We start from the raw sequence: 15,851 nt of genomic DNA on the forward strand, positions 1-15,851 counted from the left end.
ATCCTGTTCATTACAGAACACTTTTCACAAGGCTCATTATCATCAGAGGCAGGTTTATAATGACAGGTAATACTAATGAAAACACATTATCCATAAATCACAATAGGAGAGGTTTCAGCTGACCCTGCTGCCCCTCCCTTCATAACTACCTTTGCACATGCTCATTAGAGTCTTCAATACAAAAGATAGGGTCTGAATTATTCTATTGCTGCCAATGAAAATGTGGATTTTCTGAAAGAAAAGGAAATAAGAGTTTACATTAGCCCAAGTGGCCAGTGTAAAAAATCCAAGATTTCAATATTTTAATTCAATATCAATCTAAAATGTAAAAAAAAAAGTTCATTAACATAAAAATTTTATTTCATTACTAATTTTTATGATGTATTTCCATAGATGCTATGGACTGTGGCTAAAAAAGGATTAAGCTCAGAGCTCCATCTACACCACTCTATCCTGCAGTACGTCACTCTCCTCAACCCCCTCTATATACAGTCCCATCCTGCGGTACGTCACTCCTCTCAGCTCCTGTATACACAGGCGCATCTTACAGCACATTGCTCTTAGTTATCTTCATGGAACCACATTCTTGCGGTTTCCTGTTGTGCGCGCTGCAGTGTATGGGGGAGATGCCCACCACTTCCCATGGTATTATCCCACACCGGAGCAAGTTCAATCTAGATATGACTGTGAGGAACAGGAAACCATTGCTGGCTGCTGAAACTCAAGATGATTACTGCTGCAGCTGCCCAACACACATCACACCTCTAGCAGCTGAAAAAAGCAGCTGATTAGTGCTGACCAGAGGCGTATCTAGGCTTTCTGGCACCCGGGGCAAGAATTCGGTTCGGCGCCCCCCCCCCGCCCAAATACACATGCGACTTGCACACTTAGCCACGTACCTGCGAGCTGCTCTTCCTAATGCTCTCAATGTTCAGTAAAAAACTGAGAGAAGCAGGAAGAGAAGCTCGTTGTCACAGGACCATACCTATGAAAATCGCATATGAGTGAAGTGTCCATGTGATGACTACTGGAACCTACAGAGCTGAATCCTGACATTGCAGCTTCTGAATTCTCACAACAAATGCACTGCACACTTTTAGGATTCTCCCTGGCTGATGTACAGTCATGTCAGCACAAGTATGTGATTTATATACTTCTGGCCACATTCCGACTAGACGTGCCCGGCCTCGCTCTGTTCATTTTCATTGAGTGAGGCCACACATGTCTAGTCAGCATGTGACCGCATGTATGTAAATTACCGGCACGAGAGAATCCTAACAGCGTTCAGTGAGCACTGTGAGAATTCAGAAGTCTGCAGTCACATAGAATGACTGCAGACTCAGCACAAACCTGGACAAACCCTTTAATGTTCCTAACAAATAAAAACATGAGAATTAGTCAGAATCACAAATAACATTTACATCCAGGTACCTTATAGATGACGTCGTCTCTGCAGTCAGTCACCTTTTCTTCTAGACCCCATGATGAGTTTTCTCATCCACATCTCGTCTCTGCAGACTTCCATCTTCTCTGGTCTCCTGCAGAAAATCTCCACACGATGCCCTTAAAGATAGAAGTGTCATTATAATTCCCCTAAATAAAAATGTCTGCAATATACTGTCTCCTCCAACATCCCTCTGTTCACCATACTGTCTCCTCATATATTTACCCCCTCACTCTCTATACTGTCTGCTCACACATACCCCTGACTCCCCATACTGTGTCCACTTACATTAACCCATTCGCTCCCCATACTGTCTGCACCAATCCCCCATACTGTTTCCTCATACATACTCTTTATTTTGTGTCCTCAAATCTCCCCACACATTAAATCCCCCCATCCCCAATCCTCCACACACATTAAGTACCCCCCATCCCCACTCCAAATCCCCCCACACATTAACCCAATCCCCACTCATTAACCCCCATCAGCACTCCAAATCCCCCCACCCCCACTCCAAATCCCCCCACACATTAACCCCAACCCCACTCATTAACGCCCCCACACATTAACCCTCATCCCCATTCATTAACCCCCGCACACATTAACCCAATCCCCACTCCAAATCCCCCCACACATTAAATAACCATCTCCACTCCAAATACCCCCACACATTAACCCCCATCCCCACACATTAACCCCCCCACACATTAACCCCCATCCCCATTCATTAACCCCCGCACACATTAACCCAATCCCCACTCATTAACCCCCATCACATTAAATAACCCCCATCTCCACTCCAAATCCCCCCACACTTTAACCCCATGGCATCCCCACTCATTAACCCCCACACACATTAACCCCCATCCCCACTCTAAATATCCCCACACATTAACCGCCATCCCCTCTACAAATCCCCCCCATCTCCACTCATTAACTCCCCCTCATCCCATCTTCGGTGGTTCTTCAGCTCCACAGAGAAGCACACTTACCACCAACGTTTGCTTTGGGCGCCGGGGAGTGACGTCAGCAGCGTGATCACATGACCTGATCACGATGCTGACGTCGCTCTGGCCCGGCGGTCAGAGCTTCATTTGTACTGGCGTCTGTATAGACGCCAGTACAATTGTTCCCTGGGAGCCGGCACGCGCTCCTTCTCTGCGCCGGCTGTCAGCTTGACAGCTGACACAGAGAACCGCCGACTCTCAGGCCGGGGGGGCGGCAGAACGCAGCCGCCAAGGAGGACACTGCGGACCGCTGCATTAGGCGGCCCGACTGCGCCCCCCTGCTGGCTGCGCCCGGGGCAACTGCCCCGGCTGCCCCCCCCAGATACGCCGCTGGTGCTGACAGAGGTGCTGGACGGCTGCAGCAGCAATTGTACGTAAATCAAACTATCTCCTCATCCCTCCCTTCTCCCCCTGTTAACGATGCCAGGGGCATATACATCCACTGCCCTTACCCCTATTTAAGCCCCTGTGTGAGAGGGGGAGCATCTGGAGTGTACATAGAAATCATGAGGCCCCATAGCAGAAGTTCTCATTGGGCCCCTTCTCCCCCCCAAAAAAAGCACAACAAACTTGATATTCAGCTGGGTCCCAGAAGAGCATATCTCACAACTTTGCAGCCCTTACAAAGTAATTCTCCTCCTATAGAAGCCCGTAGATTTCCCTTTAATTTCCCTCATAAAGTATGATGCCAACAATAATGTGCCCCCCCAAACACAGTATGATACCCCCACAGTGATTTCTTCCACAGTACCCTCCACACACACGGTATGATGACCCTACTGTACCACCCTTCACTCATTCCTTCTCTGGCAAAGTATGGTGACGCCAGCTTGGTATGATGCCCCAACTTTGATCGCCAAATAGCCCTCCATACAGTATAATAGCCCCACACTTCTCCTCTCAGTCTGAAGTACCCAACACAACCATCCACACTGTATAATGGCATCCACTAGCCCTTCAAACAGCATACTGGCTCCTACACAGCCATCTACACAGGATGGACCCCAAAAAAACTTTTACATGTATAATTGCTTGCATACAGTATAATGGCCCCCACACTGCTCCCCAACCAGTATAATGACCCCCATATAGCCTTGAAAACAGTATAATGGCCAGTCTTCACACAATCTGGTCTTTTTTCCACCTTCCTCTTCTTTCACACATCCTCACCACTCAGCTGTCCCTCACCACTCAGCTGTCCCTCACCATGCACCTGCCTCTGGTCCTCTGTACACTGCCGCCTATTTTTTCCGCCGTCCTCTTTTTTTCTGATATCTTGTTGTTTACTCTGTGCTGAGGCTTTGGAGCAGACTAAAGGCCCTTTTACATTTAGCGATGCACCAGCAATCCAACCAGCGATCCGACCCGGTCAGGATCGCTGGTGCATCGCTAAATGATCGCTAGTGAGCTTTCATACAGAAAGATCTCACAGCGATGCAGCAGCGACGCAGCGCACGATACTTACCATTCACACACAGCGATCCTGACGTCCTTCCGCCCGCGTCCACGCGTCGCTCGTCGTCACAGCAGGAAGTCTCAGCAGGAAGCAGACGACGAGAAATGGAGCCGGACATACTCGCGCGATCAGCGATGGACAGCGGGGGAGCCGGTCGCTGGTAAGTATCACACATAGCGATATCGCTAGCAATATCACTATAACGTCACAAAATCGTAACGTCACGTTTTAGCGATATTGCTAGCGATATCGCTTAGTGTAAAACCCCCTTTAGTCCCAGATGGCGCACACACGTCAGGACATGATACGAGATTTCACACATGCCATCATAACACCCATTGGGACATCACAACATGCACTGTGACGTCAATGGCCTAGTTGGTACCATAAATCATGGGACAATTTTAACCCCTTCATGACTGAAGGTATTTTCATTTTTTGCTCCCCTTCTTCCCAGACCCATAACTTTTTTATTTTTCCATCAATATGGCCACGTGAGGGCTTGTATTTGCAGGAAAGTTGTACTTTTCAATGACACCATTGGTTTTACCATGTCGTGTACTGGAAAATGGGAATAAAAATCCAAGTGCGGTGAAATTGTAAAAAAAGTGAAATCCCACACTTGTTTTTTGTTTTGCTTTTTCACTAGGTTAACTAAATGCTAAAACTGACCTGCCATTACGATTCTCCTTGTCATTACAAGTTTATAGTCACCAAACATGTATAGGTTTTTTTTTTTATTTAAGAAGTGAAAAAAATTCCAAACTTTATAAAAAAAAATTGTGCCATTTTCCAAGACCCGTGGCGTCGCCATTTTTTGTGATCTCGGGTTGAGTGAGGGCTTATTTTTTGCATGCTGAGCTGATGTTTTTAATTGTATCATTTTGGTGCAGACACGATCTTTTGATTACCCTTTATTGCATTTTAATGCAATGTAGCGGCGACCAAAAAAAGTAATTCTGGCGTTTTTACTTTTTTCTCACTACACCGTTTAGCGATCGTGTTAATCCCTTTTTATTGATACATCAAGCGATTCTGAACAAGCCGATACCAAATATGTATATGTTTGATTTTTTTAATGTTTTATTTTGAATGGGGCGAAAGGGGGGTGTTTTGAACTTTTATATATATTTTTTAAATATTTTAAAATATTTTTTTTTTTTACTTTTGGCATGCTTCTATAGCCTCCATGGGAGACTAGAAGCTGCCATAACCTGATCGGCTCTGCTACATACAGGCGATAATCAGTTCGCCTGTATGCAGCTGAACTACTCACTTGCCATGAGTGCCGACCACCTTGCTCACAGTAAGCCGGCACTGACAACCATAGATGTCTCCAGGAGACCTTTGGTTGTCATGCAAACCCACCAGTGACTCACGATCACATGGTTGGTGTCATCGGTGGGCGGATTTCCGGCATGGTTACTGGAAGCACATGTTAAATGCCACTGACAGCTTTTGACAGCAGCATTTAACAGGATAAAAGCCACAGGTGGATCGCGATTCCACCCGCGGCTATTCCAGGCACATGTCAGCTGTTCAAAACAGCTGACATGACCCCGGAAAGATGTGGGCTCACTGCCGGAGCCAACATCAAAGGGAGGGTGTCTGACATCGGTGTACTATTACACCCGATGTCGGAAAGGGGTTCATGTCAATTGAATTTTTCTACCAAATTCAAGTGATGTGGTGAAATCGAATCTCAACAGATTCGCTCCTCTACAGCCACAACGAACAAGTGCATGCTCATATTTCACATTCACTATACAGTAAGTGGACTTCTTTGCTCTCAAATGTTCAAGACTGAATTCCAGTCTCAGCTCGACAAATCATGGGTGTAGTTTAGATTTAATGAAAAATCATTAAACTTTGTCATTAATAAGAACAAACCAGAAACATTGATGTCGAACACATGAGCAGCTTTACAATGAAATAAAGATGTAGATAGAAAACAGCACCATCTGCTGGGTAATCTTGTAGAGTCATACAGTAGTTGAAGTTTTTGTTGGGTAACTTCCATTGCCTCTGTTTGATAAGGTTCAATTAATTAAAAGTTTGTGTTATCCCACAACATGTTTGCCTGTTTGGGAGGTTAATACTAACCTGTACAGGAAATCGCCATTTTTTTTTGCTTTTGTTTTTTTTCTTTTCCACCAACTAAACCACATTTTTTCTTTTAATTTTTCTGTCAACATGTTGACTTTGTTAACTTTGTTCTACTTCTCAGCACAGTTATGTTGTATATCAATGTCTCTAGTACCAAATACCAAATGTATAAAACTTTTTGTATATGCAGCCGTATGATATTCTGAGAATCAAAACTTTGTTTTTTTTCTTGGTCAATGTGCAGTAGTTATAAAAAGTGTTTGTATTGAGATGAGATGTAGGTTCTGTTGGTACCAAAATTAGATGCACATTATGTTTTGATTAGTTTTTGTTACATATTTTACATTAGGTGAAGTGACCAAAAAAACAGAAAATCTGGTATTTTGATTATTTTAAGTCATTCACTATTACGTATCTCCCTCGGCTCAGTAGGGCTCCACGACGTTCCCCTATGGCTGCTGCCCTCTGCTGTGCTCCACATCAGTTTTTACAAGTGTCCCGGCATGCCCCAATGACTCTTAGTGCTGTTTTTTTTTCTCTTGGTCTGGATCTGCCTGCGCTGTTTTGGACTTTCCTACATCCTGTCTGCCTGTGGCCTCCAGTGTTCCAAGTCCTCGTTCCACACATGGCTTCCTACTGTTATATCAGGCCCGAGATCTGTGTGCCCACCCGGACCTGAGGCTTAGAAGACCCAACTCGCCTGATGAGCCTAACATTCACTGTGCAGGATAAATTCTAATTTTACTATTTTGGAATGTTATCGACTAGGCTACACCCAATATGCTCCTTTTTCTTATATTGAACTTGTTTTTTGTTTACAAAGTTCACAATAAAAAATATTTTTTGATTTTTTATCCAGTAAGAAACTTGAACCTGTTATCACTTGTACTATACACCTACACTTCTATGAAGACTTGCATGAGAGCTTTGATCACAGCAGTTACAGGCTGATGTCTGCTGTATAATACAGCCAGCACCAGCCTCCTGAGCCTTTCTGCACACATATACTGTACATTTAGGGCAGACAGGGTCGGACTAGGTTGTCTGGGGATCACAGGGGGAATTGACCCAAGGGACCCACCCTACAGCTATATGCAAATACCTGTAAGCCGTTATCCCTGTTATAGTGGAGCATCGACTGTAAAACACAGGAGGCTCCTGCACATCTACTGTGCGCCACCATATCTGGGATGTACAATTACGGTAGTTTACATTAAAAGGGTTCTTTGGTTAAAAGCAAGTTATAACCGATCCATGGGCTCTACAGGATAGGTGATCACTTAGGTCCAACGATTAGAAACTGCACTGATTGGAAGAATGAGAAAGTTTTATGCCTGACAGGACACTTATCCCCATTTTAAAATGCAGCAGCAGGTGGAATGTCTGGAGCAGGTGGATCAGTGGTCAAGTCGCACATGTCACTCCAGTCTAATAGGGATAAAAACTTTACATTCTGATGATTGCGTCCAAACAGTCAAACCTCCACCAATCAATACGATATTGCTTATCTTGTGGACAGGTGATTACATTTTGTATGTACAGGTAATACGGTGATCACCAGTGATATTATACACAGGAGCTCTGTATGTAGTGTATAGTGTACAGGTAGCACAGCATTCATCAGTGACATTATACACAGGAGCTCTGTATTTAGTGCATAGTGTACAGGTAATACAGTGATCAACGGTGACAATATATACAGGAGCTCTGTATATAATGTCAGTGCACAAGTAATACATTGATCACCAGTGACATTATACACAGGAACTGTGTACATAGTATATAGTGTATAGTGTGCGTGTCCATGTAATACACTGACTCACCATTGACGTCTGTAGTTGAAGTCCTTCATCTTCGCTTTTCTACTTCATCTGACACAGACCGCCATCACTTCTTCCAACCAGGACTTGTCTCTGCAAAAAAAATAACACAGTCATCAATAGCTGAACGCTTCCAGAGCACATTCCCCACTTTTTCCCTGACTTCTTCACTAAGTCTCATGAAGAAAAAAAGCCCCGCTTTGCACAGTAACAGAACCCCCCTTTTGTTCCCTCCATGGAAAACAGTTTCCTAAAAAGTAAATTATATCAAAGTAGTAATAATGTCCCTAATTGGACCCTAAAGAAATTATATTCCACACTTGTCACAATAAACTAATATAGCATGTTTCTCATTCTAGCCCCCAAAGAGTAATTAAGTCCCCTATTCTGGCCCCCTTATTTAATAATATCGCCAGCCTAGCATCTTTTATTTTATAATATGCCCCATCCTGTTCCCTTGTCCTGGCCCCTCTCTATCCATCCTGCTCCCCCATATATCCATCCTGGCCCCTTCATATATCCATCCTGGCTCCCCCATATATCCATCATGGCCCCTTCGTATATCCATCCTGGCTCCCCATATATCCATCCTGGCCACTCCATATATTCCATATATCCATCGTGCCCCCCATATATCCATCCTGCCTCTACATATATCCATCATGGCCCCTTCGAATATCCATCCTTGCTCCCCATATATTTATTCTGGCCCCCTCTACATATCCATCCTGGCTCCCCCATATATCCATCCTGGCTCCCCCATATATCCATCCTAGCCCCCCATATATATGTATCTTGGTCCTTTGTCCTGGCCCCCCATATATCCATCCTGGTCCTTTGTCCTGGCACCCCATATATCCATCCTGGTCCTTTGTCCTGCCCCCCATATATCCATCCTGCCCCCCCCATATATATGCATCCTGGCTCCCCCATATATCCATCCTGGCCCTCCATATATATACATCCTTGCCCCCAATTATACGCATCCTGGCCCACCATATATCCCATATGGTCCCTTGTCCTGGCCCCCCTCATATATTCATCCTGCGCCCCAAATATCAATCATGACCCCAATATATGTGCATCCTGGCCCCCACATGTGTATGCATCCTGGCCCCCATATATATATTTGTACCAAGGACTGTGACAAGAACAAGGGTGCATTCTCTTCGTTTGGAGGAGAGACAATTTCTGCACCAGCATAGAAGAGGGTTCTTCACGGTAAGAGCAGTGAGGCTCTGGAATTCTCTTCCTGAGGAAGTGGTGATGGCCAACTCACTGAATGAATTTAAGAAAGGATTGGATGCTTTTCTTGTGAGTAACAGTATAGAAGGTTACAAATAACAGAATATTATAGGTAGATGGTTGACCCAGCTTAGGGGAAGGAATTTTTTTCCCTATGGAGAAAATTGGCTTCTACTCTGTGGGTTTTTTGCCTTCCCCAGGATCAACAATGCAGAACAGCTGCACTAAAAATAGGCTGAACTAGATGGGCATAAGGTCTTCCTTCAGCCTTCAAAACTATGTTATTTACAATAATAGAAATTCATTGGTGAAAATACTTTATTTCACAACATACAAAATCACGGTAACAACGTGCGCTATTGGTGTATTCAACATATACAGAAAAAACAGGTCACAATTGAATCCAGAAATGAAAATAATTACAAATAAATGTAAAGGCCATAAAACCGAGGACAGCATTAATCAGATCCTGGCTGAACAGTTGCATCCGGGTATATTTTTCTGTGAAATGCTCTTCTGACGTTTCAGGGAAAAATATAGCTAGAAGTTCCGGCTGAGGACCAAAGCCGGAGATGAGACTAATCTGGCACTGTCCCTGGCCGACTCTTCCCTGCACCGGTTCAGATGATTGAAAAGGTCTCTTGCTATGGTAGACATCTGTCAATCACCTTTAGGATACCTGTGCGAAGAAAAAAACATTACTAAAAGTAATGCAGAAATTGCAGCTCCGTCTCCATATGCCAATATGAATCATGGATGTTTCCAGCTGTTTGCCATTGAACAATAACACTGTCTTATCAGATCTCATCGGATGAGAGTAGGGCGATATTTACCCACAGACCATTGGTCCATGTATAAGATCGCTCTTTTGCTCTAGCACTATGACTTTCGTTGGTCAGTGTGCTGTCCTTGGTGATGGATGGCACACTGACTGATAAGATGTTCATGTGAGCAAACTCTACAGCTAGGTTTACAGGCACAGAATTTGCCCATCAGACCAATCCTTTAGAAGATAAAGTTGCATTACCTGGATGTTAAGACTTAGACAGATTTCAGGGTTTCCTACTGTAGTCTGCAATAATGCATTTATCAAATTACATAACAGCAAAATCTAGCAGACAGAAAAGCTAAAGCGTAAAACAGCATCATGGTATATTAATGTTTACATTTAGCGCAGGATGTGAAATATTGGCAAATGTTAAATGTTGTCTCAGCTAAACCAATAAACTTGATTGAAATAGTTCTAGCATCAAAGTTACCACCTTCTAGGACAGTTTCCAATGTGCGTAGGGCCATATTGTGTGTTGAGCGTTGCCACCCATTTTTGGGCTATAAAAGAAGGGCACTGGCTGGTGCTTTTCATGCCTTGAGCTCCACTATCTGCAGAATGAAGATGATCATATTCCTTGTTCTGGCTGGTCTCAGCCTCGCTGCAGGTATGTAGATAGATTGTGACATTGTGTTGCAACCTTGATTATATTGATGCATTCTGAAATAACTTGTCTGTGTTTGCTCGATTTGTGAAGGAGATACAGATCCTGGATCCAGATGGCAATGCTTGTTTGATGGACTAGAGGTAAGATTCCTGAAGTGAAAAATGTCAATAATTAATTTCACACTCAAATTTGAACACATCTATAATAATAAACGCTAAGTTGTTTTTATTCAAACATAATTTCTGTATAGTAGCAGCGGTACACTGTATAGTACATACTGTATGTTCATTTGATTGTACCAACATTATTACGCCTACACTGACTGATCATGTTGATTGTCTTCTCTCAATTAGACGACGCCAACAGCCCTGCAAAAATTGGCTGAATTTATTTGTAAATATAGAGGCAAAGTAAGTACAATATATCTCATTATGTCAGTCTTCATTAATGATGATAAAATAAATTCACTGCATTTTAAAAATATGAGCATCAATTAGCAAAAACTCTGTTCCTGCTAGTGTTCAGAGCTTACTGTGCTTTTTTTTATTATAAAAAAAGTTCAACCTATAGTGTAAAAATACCAGAGCCCTAATAGAACCCCCCAAAAATGATAGTATTTGTTAGAAAATGGATTCAGCATTGTTGATATCATTATACGCAAAATCCATGATCTAGTGTGAGCAGAGTCATTAGCAGCCTGTTCCTATATTGTACTTGTGTTCTACTTCACACTTGAGATAGTGTGCCTCCTCTCTCCTGTCCTGTAGATGAGTTAGAAAAGAAAGTATGAAGGAAAACTGACGTGTTATTGCTGTCAGTCATTAATATTCCCTATAGTGAATGCTGTAAAAATGGTAGAGATTATTCTACATATAACTATTACTCCTTTATAGAAGTTTAAGAAGAAGTTATAAACCTCAAAGACAAATCATCCCGCTATACAATACTACACCATGATAGTACAAGAATGATAACTTGTTACCAGCACACTGAGTAACTTTTTTACGCATTAAATGTATGTGTCTATACATCTAATGTAGTGTGAGTGTATTAATATCCTCTATAAAAAGGCCAAAAATCAAACAAAGGTATAAAAATGGTCCAATCTCACCCATTTGTTTTCACGCAGATTCAGCGTGGAGAAATGACTCAGGGTCTTGGGGGTATGGGAAATGTGCTAGGTCCCCTCTTGTGCGCTCTCGATGGCTCCCGCCCTGACGAGTGCAGTACCCTGCGCAGCACTCTACACCGCCACTGTGGGGATTCCTGTCACTACAGGACTCCGCATCGTAACCATGTTGTAACTCTATCATTACACCACAGGGGATCTAGCACGTTTCCCATACCCCCAAGCTCCTGAATTGAATCTCTATGACAATAAATAACTGAGATCAGACCATTTTTTTAATATACACTGTTGTGTTGAGCACCCTTGTTTGATATTTTTGACCTTTTTATAGGGTCTCGTTTGGTTTATAGTTTGTTTGTCAGATAACTTAACTCCTCTTAATGGCTGTAATAAAAGCTTATTTTTAGGAATACAAAAATTATTCTCTCTCCTCGCTATTTCTCTGTACTAATTTTTGAGAGATTGGTACTGCTAGTATTAGAACAGAAAACACGTCACTCCGTAGCAATGGTGCGGGGTGCACAGAACAGGATACCAGTCCAGATTCAAATGCAAAAGAAAATATCCGGCACTCCCAGATGCTAAAAAATAATCTATTTTTATTAACAATTTATAAGTCCACAAGATTCACATTCAATTGTTTGTGTTTGTAACGTTTCGGTCACTATCCAGACCTTCTTCAGACAATGTGAACACTTGGACCTATATGAATCACTCAAATGCGAGGACTAGAAAGCAATAAGAAGGCAGTGATGGACATTTAGCAGTTGATCCCGCTCCGGATGAAAGGCGAGCGCTGCAAGGAGTGTGCCAACAGGCTGTGAGCAGAGGTGGGATCGACTGCTAAATGTGCACCACTGCCTTCTTATTGCTTTCTAGTCCTCGCATTTGAGTGATTCATATAGGTCCAAGTGTTCACATTGTCTGAAGAAGGTCTGGATAGTGACCAAAACGTTACAAACACAAACAATTAAATGTGAATCTTGTGGACTTATAAATTGTTAATAAAAATAGATTTTTTCGCATCTGGGATATTTTCTTTTGGTCCTGCTAGTATTGGCTGGGACCTAGTGCTGGTTAAAGTATTAATATACTTACCTACCGCCGCTTTCTCCGGTGTCCAGCACCGCTCTTCTCTGCTTCTCTGTGATATCACCGCTCTGCAGACTCTCCAGCTCACGCTGCGCTCTGCATGACCCGAAAGTCTCTTTACAATGAAAACCTATGGAGCATCAGAACGAGGCTTTATAGGCTTTCATTATAATCACGCAGACCGCAAGGAGTGAGCCGGCTAGTCGCAATTATTGTGGTGACATCACTGAGAAGCAGAGAACGGGGCTGGACACCGGAGAAAGCAGCGGAAGGTGAGTATATTAATCCAAAAAAGGGCCTCTAGATGGGGCACTGAGCTCAACTAGTGAGAAGACTGTTAGGAGGGAACCTGAGAGGAGTGGCCAGTGAGAGCCAAAAAGGAGAGCATTTTCCCTCATGGGGAGTTGAGCCGGGGTTAGCTGGACTGGACAGAAGTGAACACAGCGAATGCCTACAGCAGTAGCCAGCACGTAGTGGTGCTGGAGGTCCCGCAGTTAGAGACTGGGAACTGCAGGACTAGGGAGACCGAAGAAGGAATCTCAGTGGTCAAGTCAGCTAGCAAGGAAGAGCTGAAGTGACAACCAGCCAGTCTATTGAAACCAGCCCGTGTCTGGGGTTTTGCAAGCCAAGGAGGTCAGTGTGAGCCCCTGTGGAAGTAGCAGCTGGAGTACGGGAGCTTTGTGAAGAGTCTTGTGCACTGTGAACCTAGGACACGAACAGGAGCAACAGTGCCGTAAAGGGGTGAGCTGTAACGGATAAGTCAGGTACCTTCGTGGGCTGAAGTCGGGCTCTGGAAGAAGGGAAGTGTTTCGTGTTCATTGTGCTTCATGTGACGAGTCAGCTTGTCTGTGTGGTTCATACATGTGAAGTGAAGGAAGAAGTGAAGTACTGCTGTAGATGAAGATGTATTGCTGTTACCGGGTAAAGAGTCCTGTAGCCGTTGTGGACATGCTGTGCCCTGAATAAAATAAAGTTGAACTGTTTAAGTTGTTTCCAGCCTCTGTCTGCAGTCATTTGGGTCCCCAAAGTGGACAGCCTACCGGAGTTGAAACAGCCTCCAGCACAGTGAGTACTGGAGCGGCTGCAGAAGCTACCCCCCGACGGCCATGGTATTACACATGTACAGACACATTTAATGCATAAAAAAGTAAGTGTAAGTACTTATTTAAAGAGTAGCCATCATTTTAATTTATATTTCATAAATCAATAGTACACATGAAAATAAGAAACTTTGTAAATATATCTTATCAGAGAAACCTGTTTATTTCTCCTCCTGGACTTTTCTTTCATTCAAAACATTCACAGTTAATGGATGAAATCTGTATCCAGTGATTTAGTGAAGGCAGATTTATAAATTACTAAGATAGGAGACGACAGCTGGTGCTCATAATGTTCTATGGAGAAAGGAGGAGGAGCTAGAGGCCAACACAGTCATTCTGCTGGAAATTCACTGACTACAATCTCATATCTCAGTAATGGGAAAGTCTATAATTACTGAAGACAGATTTTACCTGTGAACTGAGAATGAAGATTAGTCCAGGAGAAGAAAACAGCAAATTTCTCTGGTAAGATATATTACAAAGTTTGTTATTTTCGCATGCATTACAGATTAACGGAGAAAAATAATAAAATGACGGTTACTATTTGAACTCATGGCCATTTCTGCCAAACCATATTGTGTTTGACTTTACTACGTGATCTTACCTAATTGGAAAACAGTATAAAGGAGTAAAGGGGTGCATGTAATTACATATTAATTTAACCTATTTTATATTTTGTCATTGAAATTTTCAAAACGTCGCTTTCTTGTCATTGAGTGTAAACATTTGCTGAAACCTTGGCCAATCATTTGCTAATCACAGAAACGTCAATATTTCAGTATGAGCAGGAATAAGGCATAGGCGGCTTATTCTCCGAAGCAATGTATAATGCGTATAGTAACAAAGACCCAGACGTTCACATGTGCCGTCCTCAAGACTTCAGCTGCACCAACCTGACCTACAGAACGCATTAGGGCCTTTCACTACCGATTTAGTATTGCCCACCAGCCTTATGGGCCAGGGAAACTTCCAAAGCTTAGATCAAAGATATCCATAAGCTCCCATTAACTTGACAAAGGCTAAAACCTTATAACCTCCGACAGGGGAGTGTGCTGTATAGTGGGAATACCTCTTAGCTGATCAGTTGATAATGTAATTTTACATACATTTAATTATAGATATTTTGTCAATTCTTATTTCACAGTTTGACGGCAATGTAGAAAACTATAAAAATGCCTTTGCTGAAGTGAAAGACACATTGGTAAGAAATACACAATAACAGTCTGTAGTTGAATGTGAAGATATAGTGCTCTCACATTAATGATAGTGTAACCCTTTAAGATCCTGTACATATAAGGACATATAAAGGAATCAGGGCCTGGCTGCATGATTGCATCCAGGTATGTTTTTCTCAGAAACGTTGGGCGTTCCACTGAAACCATAACTTGAAAAGCCGACCGGGAGCTATAGAGAGAGACCCGCCTAGTCCGCTCCAAATCGGCTTCTGCTCGCACCACTGCAGGTGATTGATAGTTCTCTCTCTTGTGGGCACATAGTGAAAGACCTGTCAATCAACTATAGCTGGAGAAGGAGAAGCCGGAAAGGGGCTGCACTAGACAAGTAACGCTTTACCCTATGGTCCCCGGTCACCTCTTCAAACTTCAAACTATAGAGAGACATTTCAGAGGAAAACACACCTGTCTGGAGTCCCACAGGCTCTGATTTATGTTACCTGTGGTTCGGACAGCATGAATCTAGTGACATATTTCTCTTAATACTGTAAGCCTATCATAATTCTCTAAATTCACTGAAGTTCTCTTTAAGCCACTTTCTTACCTTCCTAAAGGGATTGACCGATTTTCATGTACTGTACCTATTAGTGAATTCTGAGTTAATGTAGTTAACATCTTCATCTCCTGACAACAGTGGAGAGTGAGTAGAAAAGTATCTCCTATGGCTCATGCAGATGTTTGTGCAAATCAGTCCGATCTTGGATTGCAATGCACACACTGGCTGCGGCTCCACCAACCTGAGCGTCACAGCATCACGGAAATATATGAAGCGGTCATATTCCGG

General features: G+C 43.0%; 1 protein-coding gene across 1 annotated transcript in view; it reads left to right on the forward strand.

The window, feature by feature from the left end:
• The first annotated feature begins 10,357 nt into the window (after window positions 1-10,357).
• The window catches only part of LOC141085802 (ranaspumin-like), a 35,792-nt gene continuing 30,298 nt past the window's right edge, over window positions 10,358-15,851 (forward strand). Inside the window, exons 1-4 of the mRNA XM_073571367.1 lie at window positions 10,358-10,514; window positions 10,605-10,654; window positions 10,868-10,924; window positions 14,980-15,036. Coding sequence (XP_073427468.1) covers window positions 10,466-10,514; window positions 10,605-10,654; window positions 10,868-10,924; window positions 14,980-15,036 — 213 coding nt within the window. The 5' untranslated portion in view covers window positions 10,358-10,465. The remainder of the gene's footprint in view (window positions 10,515-10,604; window positions 10,655-10,867; window positions 10,925-14,979; window positions 15,037-15,851) is intronic.

Source organism: Dendrobates tinctorius, unplaced genomic scaffold (assembly GCF_039654945.1).
Source record: "Dendrobates tinctorius isolate UK_male_01 unplaced genomic scaffold, ASM3965494v1 ptg000029l, whole genome shotgun sequence".
NCBI classification, from domain to species: Eukaryota; Metazoa; Chordata; class Amphibia; order Anura; family Dendrobatidae; genus Dendrobates; species Dendrobates tinctorius.